At 34.3% G+C, this 17,064-nt stretch overlaps 1 protein-coding gene across 2 annotated transcripts in view; it reads right to left on the bottom strand.

Moving 5' to 3' along the window:
• The window catches only part of Arhgap15 (Rho GTPase activating protein 15), a 591,921-nt gene that overhangs the window by 511,305 nt on the left and 63,552 nt on the right, over positions 1-17,064 (bottom strand). For both annotated transcript variants that reach the window (XM_003478711.3, XM_063259030.1), the window contains exon 3: positions 2,702-2,770. In XM_003478711.3, coding sequence (XP_003478759.1) covers positions 2,702-2,770 — 69 coding nt within the window. The remainder of the gene's footprint in view (positions 1-2,701; positions 2,771-17,064) is intronic.

Here is a 17,064-nt window from a genome sequence, read left to right as displayed (position 1 = left end):
GAAATATTTCAGGACAAATATTTCTATGATAGAGCTTTAGAAGGTATAGCTCTTCATAATTATTGTATGCACTTTATTTACTTTGTAACTCAAACTTTACATAAATTTAATAAACTATTCTTTAAGTCATTGGGCAGCCACAGTTTATTAGGGTTTTTGTTGTTGTTTTTTGTCTTTTTTCCTTTTTATCGGTACCGGGATCGAACTCACGACTGCCTGCTTGCAAGGCAGGCGCTTATGCCGCTGAGCTAAATCCCCAGCCCCAGTTTATTAGGTTTTATAGTAACTCCTACTAATAAAATAGCAAATAAGACATACAGTCTTTTTCATATAGCTGCTAGTTTGGAAAAAGAAATTTTAGTGTATTAGGAAAGAAGCAAATCAAGATGTTATTGGGAAGCTAAATCAAAGAACAGCTGCTTAATTCAAATTTGAGGCTCAGAGAAACATTTTCTACAGAAAATGCTGACTTGCATAATTAATTTTTAAATAAGATATTACTATATCTAATTTCAATAGTAAAAAAAATTAGTCTTTACTATAATTAGTAGCCACAGTATTACTTTTTAAATATTCAATGTCTTATTATTACATCACTTGACAGACATGTTTTTCCTAAAAAAATCGCTATAGTTACAAAAGTCCTATGAGTGGAAATATGTTATAATAAAGAAAATACAAGTCACAGCCTCTAACTTTAAGGCATTTACAGTCCAGCCACTGAACAAGTCTATTACCCATGAAATAAGACTGAACAAACACAAATCAGTGTACGAACATGTGCTGGGATGAAAGTACTATACTGTTACAGAAACAAACTCCCTCAAGGGGAGAGCCATATCTTAATCGTGTTATTAAGGTTTGAGGGTATGTATCTGGGAGTAGATAAAAAATAACATTAATCAGAGACTGTAAGAGAGGTCTATAGATTTTATACTCTAGTAAACAAGAAAGTTACTGAAGGCTTTGACCCGAGAAATGAAATAATGAAGTGCTTCTTAAAAGGTTGGCTTGGAATCACTGCCCACAATCCTGAGGACATAGCAGAGTGTGAGGGTGCAATCAGAAGAGCTTGAAGGCCTGGGGGGAGGAATTTACGTACTTAAGGAGTATGTGGACACTGTATTCACTGAGGATAACTGCTTCAGAAAGTGGGAATATATGTGAAGGATCAGAGAAAAAAGATGGATCCAAACAAAATGTGTTCTAAGGCTAGAAAGAATGTTAGCTAGTAATAAAGATGGACTCAGCTTTAAAAATCAGTTTGGTAATGAGCTACTTATGAGTTCAGTGCTAGACATTTTTCTTCTGTGGTGGCACTGAAAAAGAAGCCTTGGAAGAAATGACAATTAGCGCTTGAAGTCAGAAAGTAACACAAGAGAAAAAATATCCAAGTATAGTTGATTATTATAAAAGCTGATAATTAAAAAAGAAAGCACTGATATTTCATTGACATGCTCATTTCACGGATGTTTCTGAGGTTTTTTATTGTGTTTTAGCAATCATGTGAATCAGAAAAATGAATAATGAACATAGAAGGCAATGTTTGCATCCTCACTGAACTAACATTCTAGTTGGATGACACAAAAATAAAGGAAAACTCTATGTATGCTGCATGGCTCACAGTTTTTAGAGTGTATATGGAAATCTCTATAAGAAAGACATGTGGATGGAAATGATATTTGTTTTTGTTCAAGTAAGATTGGGGAAAACAACTTTAAAAGACGCTGCTAGAACAAAGATGTGACACAAATAAAGAAATGAGATGTACAAATTACCAGGAACCAAATAAATTATATTGCAACAGAAAGAGGAGAAAAGCAAATAGAATTGGCCCTACAGACAAGGTGACATACCAGTTTATTTAGAGCAGGATGAGCTAGGAACAAAAGGAGAAGGTGAAAGTCAGAGGTGTTGCTAAAACTTGAAAAACAGAATGGAAGCCAGGAAGCATTTAGTGTCAAGGAGTGACACAAAATCTGTGTACCCCTCGTATTTCATGTGCTGGGATCTTAACCCCACTGAGGATGTATGGAAATGGCACCTTTGAGAAGTAATTGGGTCATGAGTGTGGAGCCTTATGAACAGAACTGAAACCTTTATTAGGGAGACCCAAAAACCATCTCTTACTCTTTTCATGCTATGTGAGGACATAACAAGACTTGGGCAGTCTATATTATGGAAGTGAGTCTCTTTTGAACTTGACCACGTTGGTACCCAAATCTAGGTTTCCATACTCCAAAATATGAGATATACGCATAGCATATGTTGTTTAATTCAACATCCAGTCAAAAGTAGTTAGCTATAGTAGCCTACATGGGCAGAATAGTCTCTGGACAACTGTGAGCTTGAAAAGCAGATGTTTTCCCAATCACAACTTCCAGTGAGACTCTACTTTTGGTTGAAATTATTTTGTAATTTTTTTTTTATTTTAAAGAAAATAAAACCAACCAAAAATTAAAACAGAACAAAGCCAATCAAAGCAAAATAGTGTAATGATACAGGACTCCTGATTGACATTTTGATTGCAACTTTTGAGTACCCTTGAGCTATAAGACACTGCTCGGCTGTGCCCAGATTCCTAATGCAAGTAACACAAGATACTGTAAGTGTGTGCTGTTTCAAGTTGCTGACCATTAGAGTTGTTCCTTTCATGGCAGTAAATCAAAGAAAATAGGATCAGAGTTAATTTATCACTCACCAGTTGTTCCAGTGGAGGAATAATGTCTTTTAAGACATGTTGTGAATGATTTCTTCTGTGTCGAGATATCTGTAAATATATAAAGAAATGATACTGTTACAGCTGTAAATATTTTAAAAGGGTATAATTAAATGGGTTATGTACATGAAAATTAACATTGACTCATCAAGAAGGTGAATAAAGTAGATAAAAAATGAGGAGTGTTTTAGATGATTATTTGAAAACAATTTGTTATGAGGAATGGATAGAACTCCTCGTAGTCCACATCGTTTTCTGACTGTGTGATCTCAACATGATTCTCACTAGCGACATTGATGTTCTCAAATTTTGGATCTGGCTACACCTTCATATTGGCTTCAACCAAAATATATTGTAGAGGTACTATTGTGTGACTCAAAAGTTAGATCATAAAAAAAAAAAAAAAATGTTTGTTCTTTTCTTCTTTGGAATTCCATTCTGGAAAATAGTTACCACAAGCAGAGGAAGCTCAAACACTCTTCATAAGGGGACCATAAGAAGAGGTCTCATCAATTTTCAGTCTGATAGACTAGCTGAGGTTCTAGCAGCTACCATCAGCCAACAATTTTGTAAGATGACTTCCTGATGATTCCTTCACTCAGCCAGGGAACATCTCAGGAGATTTCTTACCCATCAAGTGGAAACAAGATGTCATTATTGTACTTTATGTGACTTTCTTTTACCAGACTCCGAGGATAATAAAATCATATTATATTCTGTTTTTCATAGCAACTTAAAATTCAGCAATAGAAACTGTACCTAGATATTTTATATTATCACATAGTTATTCAGATTTTTCAATTGATGATCCATTAATTTTTACATCTTTCCCTATTATGCAGGTATAATAAAATACACAAAATCACATAATTGTATGTGTTTTTTCTTCTGAAGTAGCACTATGGACAAATTCTATCATAAAACAAAAAGAGAGGCACTCAATGTTAAATCTACTAATTTAAATGCTTTCAGTAGTAAATCTAATACTAGTATTCCACATTTGACATGAAAGAGATAAGGGGAAGAGTGAGGGAAAGGGGGATGTGAGGAGGAGGGGAAGAGGGAGGGGAGACAAGAGAGACAAAAAGAGACAGAAAGGCAAAGAAACATACAGAGAAACAGAAGGGGAATTAAAGAAATATAGCAGCCCTGAGTACTATATGTAGACAAGGACAATGTTGTCTTTGGCTCTGGTTATTGGCAAATGTAACTATCTGAGAATTAGATCAATGTCTATGAAGAATTGCAGCAAACTGCATCACCAAAGACACCAGAACCCCATCCTAAGCAAATCCAGTACGTTGCGACCTGAGAACTCAATTTCCGCTCCACAAAACTAAGAAGAAAACACGTCTGACAACATGGTTTTCTGCATTGTCTACTTCACATTTGGCTCAGAGAAAATCCAGATTAAGATCCTCCAGAAAGCAGAGTCCGAATCCATAGAGGAGTCAAGGTGAATTCCTCTGGAAAGAAGAGACAGCGACTGTCTCTGCCTTCAGGGCAGGTTTCACAGGGCCTGGCCAACTGGATTTAATTATTGTTCTATTCCAATGATTGTTGGCTGTTTACCATTTTTCTCTTTTACAAATGAGTGAGGATTTTTTGTTTGTATATTTTTTCCAGTTACTAAGTTCTTGCTCCATCATTTACTATTAGAAAGGGGACAGAGGAACCCTGGTAAAGTGGGACAAAGAAGTTGTATTTCAAGTTCTAAATCATTAACCCTTGAAAGACACTTATAGCTTATAGAAAAAGTTATTTGTCACCAGAGAGTCTAGAAAAAGAGTAACTGGACAGAATGTCTGTTCTAAGGAAATTAATAGATGTAGTTCTAAATGTTGTAAGTCAGGAACAAAATGATAGATACTGAAAGACAGGAAATAATTTATATTCTGTTTCCCAGGCATATACTTAGAACACCTGTTAGCTCACTTCACAGTTTGAGTGATTGTATGAATAGTTCAGAGCAAAATATGTACATGAACAAAAACAACAAATTTATAGTAGCCACAGCTACTACAGCCACTGAATGCTCCAGGTCCTCTCTTTCTTGGTACACTGGCCTGAATCAACATTGAAGGAGTCCTTACCATAGAAAGAAGAACTCGGGGCCCTGATGCACCATGTGGAGAAAGTCAGATCCACAAGCAGAAGGTTCACTTTGTTTTCATTACTAAGCTTTTTTGGTTTATAGTGGAGAGAGTGCCTGTGGAACACTTTCTCCTGTTACATGAATGAAAAACGTTATCTCTCTTTTCTTTTGAGCAATTCATATTCTAGACAATTTTACAGATGCTAGCTGCGGTAATCACTTTTCTCACTGATGAGACAAAATAACCCACACACAACGTTAAAGGAGAAGAGGTTTATTTGACTCACAGTCTCTAAAGGTTTTAGTTCATAGTTGGCTGTCTCAAGGCAGAGTAGCATGGCAGAAGGGCACCACAAAGAAGAAATAGTTCAAGGCAGGCACAAGGCAGAAGTCAGTGTGGCAGTAAGCAATGACAGCAGCTTCTTTCTGTTCTTTCATTTTCTATCTAGGCTACCTGGTTTAGGGCAGGAGCCACACACCTCAGTGGACTGTTTTAGTCCTAGTGCCCGTAATCCTAGCATGGCACCATGAATCAATCCCAGCACACATACTCTAGATCCAGCCACTTCTGAAAAAGAACCACCTATCACCACATGAGACTCTGGGGAACATTTAGACACAAACTATAACTCTAGCATTAACTATCAGAAAACGTAATGCTAGTTGAGTGATGCTAAAATGAAAGGTCTTGCACATAAGAAAACAGAGAATAAATAAATAATAGGAAGGTTTCTAGAAATCTAAAGTGTTTATAATCCACTGTTATATCACCTTCTTAGCAGTGGTAGAAGGATCTATTTGGCCTTTAGTCTTTTAAAAATCAAAATTTTATTTTATACCTCGATATATTTGGAAACCATTACTCTTAAATATTCAATATACTAAGATTTGTAGTCTATACTAAGAATATAACACATGTGTTTTATAGTGGACTTTTATTAGAGTTGTAGAATTCAAGGATGAGGGAGTTTTCTTGTTTTATTTTCTTGAAACCTAACTAGATTTATAGTTTTGGGGTAAAAGTCATTCTCCTGCCTGTGAAATACTTCAAGCTTCACATGTTAGAGAACATTGTGCCAGGTAAATATCTCTACAGTGTGAATGAATGGGCACATGGCCATTCATGTAAGCCAGTCTCGCCATTTCTTTTATTGCTAATTCATTGGTCTATTTTGTCCACCATTAGTAGATTTTAATAGGAATAGTGATTCCCTGTTCTCTAAGTAAAGTATTATTCTCCATTCATCTTAGAACTTTTCTTCTAAGGCAATGTTTTACATTAGTTTGTGTACATATTGTCAAGAGCACAAGAAATTATTTTAACTGCTGAATTCTTAAATTGAATTACTACTTATAAAATTAAAAGTTTTAGTAGGAAAAATTACCACATCAAAGCCATTTACTAGTGGTATGTATATGCTTTCTCATTTAAAATGAAGTTATTTCATTTTAAATAATAAACATCAAAAAGTAATATGATGTCTAAAATTTGTAAAAAAAAGCACATAGTCTTTGAATGCCTGTAAATTGGAATATAAATTTTAATGAGAAGAAATCAGTACAGTAATTATCATTTACTGAACACATGCTTATTTTTTTCCTTGAAAGAGTTCATTGGTTCAATAATCTAAATAAACATTCAAATTGAAAGGTGATATAAAGATACTACTATGTGCTAATACTTATTAAATAGTTATTGACTGCCAGGTACTGTTCTATGTGTTTTGCATATGTGAGCATATTTAATTCTCACCCAAATCTTAAGTGTTCAATAATGTTACCCTGTTTAGAAGTATGGAATTACAAATAAAGACAGTTTAAATAATTTTAAAAATTCATAATTAGGACAAAGCAAGGTGAAACTTTAATCTCCATTTAAGTCCTCAACAAATGTGTGCATATATATATATATATATATATAATTCATCAAAAAATGCAAATTTGAGATGCCTCTGTCTGCACAAAGGATGTTTCTAAATTGAAAACTTAAAGGAGATCAAACTTACAAATTTGTACACATTTATATGGGAAGACAGAAATCAGATTTCAGATCCATTATGAATCATCTTAATATTCCTTTAGGGAAAGTAATATTGCTGATCATTCCTAAATCAATAAGCTAGCCAATATATCATGTTCAACCAAGTTATGAAGATGTTGAGGAAAGAACTTTCATCACTTGTCTTTTGCCCTAATGTTCTCAGTAAAACATTAGGCGAAGAAATATGTTACCATTCCAAATTAGATTATGCTGACTGAGACTAATGATTTAGGAAATTTTGATCCCAAAATGGCTTAATTGCCTCATATGGATATCAGGAAAAAATTAGGATATATCAAACTGTCTTTAAGAGATATACTTAATTGAAATAGTAATTAGAAACAAAATGGGATCAACTAAAATTTCATTAAGTAATCTTGAAGGAATAAAGACTTCCGTAAAGCATAGGACAAATGTTAGAAAATTTTTAAGTATAAATATATGAATCAGTATGTTATTATTATTAACTGATCATTTTACTATTATGGAAGACCCTAGAGAAAAAATGGGCTTAAAACTTTCACATTCTTTTGTTTCATTCATTTTAGCTAGAAACTATCTCATGCTTAGTACACTTATATGTCGGTAACTTATAATAGTAGATACTCAAAATAATCTGTTTATGCTATAAAATATCACTACCATTACTATTACAAATAGGCTTTCATTTTATACAGTCCTATTCATTTTCAAGAATTATAAAACTTTTAAATCACTTAATACTAAATACTGTATTTTGTTCTGCAACTGCTTGAAGGTAACTTTCAGAATCTGGAAATAGTACATTAATTCCTTTACATGTCTGATGGAATTGTTAAATCATGATTGAAACTTGAAAGCTTGTATAGGAATATTAGTCGTGGTAGTATATTGATGAAACTTTAGTTTTAAAAATTATGTTCCTTATTAATAATAGAACCATTTCTTTGAAAATTTAAAGTATTATTTTATGCATATCTTCTTCCTTTTTTGTTTCAAAATACTCTCAAATAATGCATATATATTCATCATATTCATAAGTGGATATGTATGTCTAGCAAATATTTAAGGTTCATAAAAACATCCTTTTGCTAGTTATTATGCTTATAAGTTGTGTAATATGGCTTTAACATCATTTACCAATTTCCCTTTTAGGATTTTTACCTCACAGCCTATTGTAATATTCTAGCAAAAAGAGTCTTTTATGGTTCAAAGTTTTTGAGGTGTATATATTAAGAATGTCATTTAAGATTTCTTTTGAAGTGTATTAAGCTGCTTTCGGCCGCAGTATTCTTTATTTTAAACTCTGAAATTTTGATAATAAATACTTGAATTGATGGTAACCATTATTTTGGAGATGTAAAAATGTCATGTCAGACCTCATCCTTTTGTGAATGTGAGCGATCATTTTACAAAGATGTTGTCTTTCTATTGAATTATCATGTCCTGTAAATAGGAATGATTTGTAGCTCCCATAGAAAAAATGCAAAATATAAGTATCTTCTGACCTTGATTCTCTTAAACCCAACATTAATCTTTTGACTAAAACTGTTCTGTATCCAATCATGTATTTCCTCCCTTATTGCCATCTACCACACTCTCCTTTTCACTCACACTCTGTCCCTTCCCAGGTTTTTTACCTTTTGCACTGTATGGAGTAAAGTGGCAAAAGTCAACTACTCAGGATGCTCAACGCATGTTTTCCTTTAATTTTCACTTTATTCTTATTAGAACATGCATCATAATTACATATTTCAGGTATTTTTTCCCAAAGAGAGAAATTAAAGTGTCATTTTTTTTCAAATTGTCATTTTCCCTTCCATCTCTTTTCATCTTTGTCTATTTAAAGAATATGAAATTGATGGGTGGATTTCTACATGATATATTACATGCTATAAAAATAACAGAATTTGGGCATATTATCTTCCTCATGTAGGAGGGTCTACTATGAAAGTTATACATAAACATGAAACATTCCACATAGCTCTGATTTTAAATAGATTACCATTTTTGATGGAAGTTTATATCTTGTGGCTTAGCATTGAAATAAAATCATTTGAAAAAAGCATTAGTTTGTTCCAACATTTTCACAGGCGTGTGCATTTTCTGAGGCATACCTCCCATTAGCAACCTCCCTGGATATTTGGATGAAAAATAGAAATAAGTCTGCAATTAATTTTAGTTTTTATTCACAATATCTCAGTTTTTTGTTGTTATTGTATCTTGATTCTTAAATTCAAATTTTCATTTGCTTTGCCAAATTCTATTTCTTAAAGCTCTCAAAATTAGAAATTAAGAAAAGTTAATGAATATTTATTTATTTGCAGAATGGAGGAGTAGCCAGTATTTGTGTTCACAATGCCTGAATTGTTTAGAAATAATAATCAGCAACCTAAATGATAGCAATTTTTCAAACCATATGTATGTAGTAGATAATAGCTTTTCAGAAAGAAAGTAAAGATTAAAGGACTTTCCCATGTTGCGCATTAAATCTTCTAATTTTAATTATTTGTGGATATACAAATTGCACTGACGTCTCACAATTATTCCAAAATGCATTAATGTATGTTTTCAGAATTCCATTAGGAAGCAATGGTATAAAACAAAGATCAAATTCTTGTTTTGTCCTTTATTAATTTGTGATAAGTAAAATGTTTAACATTTGTACCTTGCTTCCTTATTCTATCCACAAAGCTATTCAATTACCATAACTGAAATCCATAAGCAGATGTCACATTTTTTCTGCTATTCTTCAAGACTCTTTTGGTTAAATATTGTCAGTCAGAAATCTGACACTTCTTATTATGTCTTTTTCCCCTGCAGAAAAAAGGAAGGGAACAATTCAAAAAGCTCTGATGAAATTTTCTTAACTTTTTAAAATTTATCAGATATTCTTGGTTAGCATCTGTGTCATCTGTAGTACTCACTAGACATGCAATCCTGGTGTGAGTCTAGTGGAGTTATACAGCATTTTCCTATCTTGCAAATAGCCAAAGGGAAGCAACTTCTGGGTGGTTCTTGCTGTTTAATATTCTTTCTTTGCTGTACTTAGCTCCAAACACATGTATTCCTCTAAGAAAATCAGACTACCTAGTGATCTCATTTAAAAAATTAATTGCGTACAATACATATAATTTCCATGTTTTTTGTTTGTTTTTTATATTAGTCATTTTCTTTAGTTTCTCTCTCTCTGTCTCTCTCTCTCTCTCTCTCTCTCTCTCTCTCTCTCTCTGCAGTACTTTTAGTATTAACTCTGTCTTCAAGACTTTCCTTAGACTGATAATTGCCATTCATATGTGGACATACCACAATTTTAATCCTCAAATAGCCTCTTAGGAATCACTAGAACCAAGAAATGCAGATACCTAAATGATATGATTTTCACAATTTATTTTTTCACAAGTGCTTTTATGTATTGTTTTAATATGTAGGTTTCCCATAGGAAACCTGCATATTACATTTATGCAATAATTTGAATTTAGGCAAGAATCTATTTTTATACATTTTTTTAACATCATTCTTTTTTAGTTGTTCTTGCGACCTTTACATTGATACATAATACTAACAGGTTTATAGGGTAAAGTGTGAAATGTCATTGTATGTATACACAGAGTACAATGCTTAAGTGAGGGCAATTGGTATTTTATCATCATATATTTGTGCAAAAATTTACTTTGGACCATTTATTTGCAGATTCTGGTTGATGACCAATCAACTGAATTGCTTGGGCTTGTGGTGAGGAAGTATATCCTGGCAGACATAAGTGACAGAGGAAAACTGCTCACCTCATCAATCAGGAAGCAAACAGAAGGAAGAGAACAGATTAGGGTTCTTCAGTAGCCTCTGAGGCCCCTTTGAACTCCAAGAACCACACCCTAAGCCCCACTTAGTAAAGGACTAGAGTACTTCCCAATAATGCCTCCCCGAGGAACTAGCCTTTAGCAAGTAGCAGCCCATAGCAACAGCTATGGCTTGTGTCTAGATGTACCCCCAAAGCCTCATGCAGTCATAGGTGGGCCTTTTCAAAAGTGGCTAATCTAGAGAATGTGATGCCGGGATCAAGGGCATGTGATTGTTCTGGTCTAGATATGGGTGTAGATAATCATAATTGAATGGCCCACACTGAGAATGACTGCTACCTACCCTAAGGGCAAATAGCCTGAGTTGAATAAAGGGACAGGAAAGAGTCTTGTCCCTTGCTGCTTTCTAATTTTTGCTACCTTCTGCCTGTTTTTCCTCTATGATAACTTTCTGTCTTTCTACTCTGCTTAGGAGGCAGCCAATTATGGGCTGAAACTTATACTGACTTTAAGCTAAAATAAACTTCTCCTTCTTTAACTATGGACCTTGATTCTTTGTCTCAGCCATGAGAAAGGCAACTGAGACAGCAACATATAGCATGTAGTCTTTACTTTTCTATTCTTAACTCATTTAGCATCACATAATGTCCCCCATTTCTACCCAGGTTGGCAAAAATGACGGAATTTTCTTCTTTATGGTATAGATATAAATTTTTTTCGTGATCTATTCTTTCATGATGGACACCTAGATTGATTCCATATCAGTCATGAATTTTTAAATCAATTTAATGAAAAACTAAAAGCCAAAAGGAATATAAATATTTTATCCTCCTCATAATACTATTGATGGTATTAGATCTAAGAAATTATATAACTTGTTAAATCCACAATTATGTTTCCTACTATTATCCAATGAAAAAACTTACTTTGTTTTTTTATTACACATAATGAAGGGATTTACTGTGTTGATATAACCAAAAGGAAGTAATCAGAGTTTAGAAATTGTACAAGGGTTATCTGGATCATTGGAACCAAAGTGACAAATCTTTTTCATAACTATGCCTTAAGTGTTGCATTTGAAATAAAAAAGATTGAAGCCAACAGAAAATAATGTCACGAAAATAATCTCAAGTATACTTCATAGCAATATAAAATAGAAAGTGAACAATTATTGAGAGTCTGTTATTAAAATATTCTGCTTATTTTAAAGGAAAGGATATAAAACATTGTAAAATAATCATCTATGTATAATGTAAATATAATTTTATGATGTTTAAATACATGAAATTCTTAAGTTAGGAGCAGACCATAAATTTCAATTAATATATACATAAATTAATATATATATATTATATATATATATATTTAAATTGTCCACAAGACATAGATTGAAGCAACAAATTTTCTTGCTTCTTCCAGTGTATAGACAACTACTAAATAAAACATTCTATCTCTTTTTTGCGGGAGGAGGTAAAGTTGTGATCCATTATATGTTACATTTAATCCATGATAGGTAAAATTTAATAAATCTATGTACTCATAGTCTACTGACATCTTTTGTATGCATCTTTATTCTGAATTAAAAATGAAAATGTACTAGCTTACAAATGAAATTTGTTAAAAGTCACTTCAAAAAGCATGTTGGGAGGCAAAACTGTTAATAACTACGACACCCTTTCATGAATTAACAGACTTTTGGTCAAATATTTAAATAAGCACACAATACCCTTTTGAATCTTTAGGCAATATCCAATAATTGTATCTTTCCAGTTTCCTTTCTTTACTTATTCTTTGAGGTTTTAGAGACCCCAAACTCACCTTATGCTGCCGAAAAAGCAGATTTAGATCTGAAGGTTAATCCGACTCAACAGGATTGAAGAGTGGCACTTTTCCTTGATTCTAAGTATGTTGGCTCAGGCCAGACAGCTGTTAGGACATTCTCCGCTGGGAATCGTGCCCTCAACACCCATCGTGGATGCACATACATGGTCTACTGGCTGCCGACTTCCATGCCCATCTGCTCAAATGGCATGGTGCCCACTCACAAGTTGGCTGGATCCTTGCCCTTAGTGTGTAGGTGCCAGGCAATGATGGGTTTAGATGGGCAGCCTGCATAATACTATACCAGGAACAGTTTTTTTTCTTTCTGTCTTTGTACAGTATCTGTCCTCTGTGCTTTCCTTGAGAGAGAAACTTGTGTTTCTACACGTTTGCTTGTAACAGTGGACACATGTGGCCTCAAACAGGTAGATATCCAAGCACACTCAACCTGCTACAGCAGTAAGATGAAAGCGAAGAAACCACACAGCTCCAAATGACATGCTCTAACACTGAAATGGGTTGGATTGTGAAAATCCCAACCACCTGGAGTCTGTCAGAAGACATTTACCATGAGTGTAAGTACAGCAGATTCGTGGATGGCAGTGGCACCAGGAAATAACTGAAGTCATAACACCTTTGTCTGTAGCCGTTCCAGCACAAATCACTTGCCTTGCATTGAAAAGGCACATACAACAGAAAATGAAATAAATCAGGCAAAAGAACAAGCTTAATGGGAACACAATTTATATGTTCAAATGGGGCAAGTGTGCAAGCTATGATATCAGACCTCAAAAATAACCCTGACCAGAAGAAAAAAAGAAATAGAAATAGCATCTCTCTTTTCAATCTACAGCAAGCCCATGGAGAGGAATAGATTGGCATAGGAGGTTGTGACTTTAATGATCCAAAGCATATGAATGCTTGTTAGCAGACAGCAGACAGACATAAGTAAGAACAACAGTAATGGCTGCATCTGCAGCCTGGCCTCTGGCAGTAAAACCAATCAGGCAGCATTGGAGAGCAGTGCCGGGAGCTACATTAAAGCTGTGCTTTCCTTGTGTGTTTATTTAAGGGTGATCGAGTTCAGGGCGTTGTCATTCTGCCTTGGAGAATGGTTATCCAGTGTGTAGGCATGATCTTTCTCTTTGAATATGCTCTGTTGAGTCAGTTAGTTATGTGTGACTACTTGATCTGTCCTAGTCTTTATAGAGTGCCAAAATCCTCCAGTCCAAGTTCCAAAGGAACAGGGCCTAAAAACTTTTGGCTCCAGAATCAAATTAGGTTTCTCTGCTTCCCTAGCCAGAAATGCATAAATACCCAATGGCCAAAACCAAAGAATTTGACATTGTGGAATGAATAGAGCTGTCATATACCACTAAAGTGTGGAAATATCTACTGTTTGAAGTCAAGACTAGTTCAACATCTTCAGTAATCAGAACAGACTTCTTTGGGTACCTTTGTGGGGATAGTCTGGCGTTGATTGGGAATGTTTCTGGCAAGCTGCTGATCCCAGATATCAGAAATGTAAGAACATACGGTTTATAAGAGAAAATCTGCCATTTCTTTCTGTCCAAAAAAATTCTTAAAAGCAGCAGATTTTCATTTAAAAAAGTGGGTTCCTCATTCTGTCTTCCTGATTGACCTTCAGGTTACCACCAGTATCTTAGATATATTCTTAAAATAAACAACTACTCAGATAAACTGTAAGTATAGTTTGAAAAAATATTAGATGAATATTGTTTTGATTGTTTTTTACTTGGAATTATCTTGTATTTCTGCTGAAACACCAAATAGAATGTGTAGAATCATACAGAACTCCTTAATCTGATTATTATGCTATGAAGTAACTGAATTCCTTGAGTAAATAATTTATCTCATAATACATCAAATCTTTAGGATATAACAGAAAGAGTCACTTACAACTAATCTATTAATAATTATGAAAGGAAATGTCCAATGAAGAAACTCTTGAGGATAGAAACCATAAATTGCTCATCTTTAAAACTGATGACTCATTCTTCTTGCTTTTGTTTTTTGTCACCATGAATCAAACTCTGGACTGAGCTATGTACTATAATTAGCATAATGACCCACTGACCTACATGACTTTATCTCTTTATACATATGAACTATTGTTTAATGACTGCACCTTAATTTTCAGTATCTTTTTCTAAGATATTTTGTTAGAAACATATTCATCATTGTTTTCAAAGTATAAACCAGGTCAGTTTCTAGTCTTTTATATAAAATTTTCCAATGCTTTTCATAGCAGATGTGACATCATTGTTACTAAAAGGAGGCCAAATTTTCAAAATCACTTCTCCCATTACTCTATATTTGAGAAATCTGATACTAGGTAGACAATTCTCTGAACATTGTAATATATATATATATATATATATATATATATATATATATTTAAGACCAGTTCATCTCATAAGTGAAAATTGAAAACATACTTAACTATAACTGTAGATGTAGAAGTGAATACAGATCCAGACAAAATTTTGCTTTTAAATACACAACATGACTATGCATATTGTTTTAGACCATTCGATGTTATAGTATTACAATCTTTGAGCAAATTTCTTAACTTTTTGGTTCTTCTACTTCAATTTTAAAATATGGCACAGTACAGTACATAACATTTCACACAACTGTATTATAAATAAAAATTACTATAGATACAACTTAGAACACATGGTATATCCAAATTATTATATATAAACTGTATAATTCCTCTAAAAATGGGAAAATACATTGTACAAAATGGGCTTTGCTATGTAGTTAGAGCTGTCCTAAAATTCACTATGTAGCCCAGGCTGACAGTGATTTTATGCCTCAGCCTCTTGAGTGATGGGATTACAGGTATGCAATACCACAAGGTTTTAAATCTAAATTGTATTCTATCACTTGATCAAGCATCAAAATCTCATTATATAGATCACCTAAATCCAATTGTGAAAGAAGGTGAACTTTTGATATTAGTCAGTGGCAGAGGCAAGATTAAAACTCAGATAGTTTATTTCAGAGCCAATAACATTGACAAGAACCAAATTCTCACCTTGACATGAAGTAGTTAGGATTATTATCTCTGCTACAGAAGATAAATACAAGGTAGTGGGGAAAAAATCAAAAGCTTAGCAAGGCTCAGAGGTTGTTGGTTAACCCAAGCTCATCTTATTCAAACTCTATGTATTCTGATTTCAAAGCTTTTAAACAAGAATCAAACAAAGAACCAAATCAAATTCAATAGTTATGGTCAATGTTTTCCTTGTGGGGAAATTTGACCCAGTTCCTATACAATTCAGTTTGAGAGCTGGTTTGCAAATGGAGATATGGAATATAATTTATGATACTTCCTTTTATTATGAGTTATGATGTAAATATATGGTGAATATGTAACTCTAAATATCAGCATAGTAAAAGACACATTGCCATTAATCTCTCTTGAATTTTCCCTCTTCCTCCCTTTGAACAGAATTACACCATCATTCTTGACACATTTGAGTAATTGTAGAAGACCCGTTTTGTGAGTGTCTTTGCTTGCACTATCATGGCTACCAAAATGTTCTGAATTCATTAGAGAAGTTTGCCTGTTATCGTCATTGTGACTTTGTGGATGAATCCAAATAAGGTAAATGAGTATACACTGAAATGTTTTTAGGAGGCCACCTTTCTTGTGAATGGTATTCAGCATCACTGACAAAATTTATACTTCATAAAGATGTGAGGGGAGTGTTCCAGAACTATCTCAAAGTGGCAATAATGGAATAATTGAGCTTGAATCAAGGGGGAGTATTTTGAGTAAGATTAATGGCAATATACTTGTAGCAGAAGGTGCTCCCCTCCCAGGTATACTCCTTTCTTGGTTGTTCAGGCTATATTTCTGGGTGGAGTTCCTGTTACTTCTGTCTCCTAAAAAGTTCTGGTCACTGTGATACATGCCTGGTCACTATAATGCAAATTGTAAGAACCATTCAAAGACAGCCAAGTACCCTACCTGTGTACCCACCCTCTATTTTACAATCCCATCAGCACCTCCCTCCCTGGACCTTTAAAGCCTGATATTTTGAGAGTGATTCCAATCAGTGCTTATTCAATATGAAACAAATCTGCTTCCAAATCCTGGGGGTCATTTCCGTGTCTCTGCTTGCCATTGCACCTGGTGGGTTGGTGGGGAAGACAGATCTTGCTGAATTCTTGGTCACTGGTTCTGGTCCTCGTGGTGAAGCATGGACCTTTCCAGTTCCTGATGAGAAGGCATACCCTCAGGATTTCTAGACTATTCTTAGAGATGTGGAGGAGGATTCCTGGCTTCCTGCTTGAGCAACTCAAATCAGACTCCAAAGGGAGAAAGACACAGTCAGTCTGTTTGCCTGCCTGCCTGCTTGCCTGCATGATTCTAGTAAGACACTGGGGGCACCTTGGTTAGTGTGTCTGTCAGTCCTGTTCGGTTTAAGCAGAAAGGGAGTCTGATAACTCTCTGAGAACCACCCTCAAGAGAAAGTGGTTGCAATGTATAACCTGAACAAAAGTGGGAATGAGTGGAACAGGCAACCTAAGACATAGGCTGCTACAGCTGTGCACCAAAATTGGGAAGCACTTT

Source organism: Cavia porcellus, unplaced genomic scaffold, assembly GCF_034190915.1.
Source record: "Cavia porcellus strain 051 isolate PalLab524CR breed Dunkin Hartley unplaced genomic scaffold, mCavPor4.1 scaffold_12, whole genome shotgun sequence".
NCBI classification, from domain to species: Eukaryota; Metazoa; Chordata; class Mammalia; order Rodentia; family Caviidae; genus Cavia; species Cavia porcellus.
This window is presented reverse-complemented; position numbering and strand designations above follow the sequence as displayed.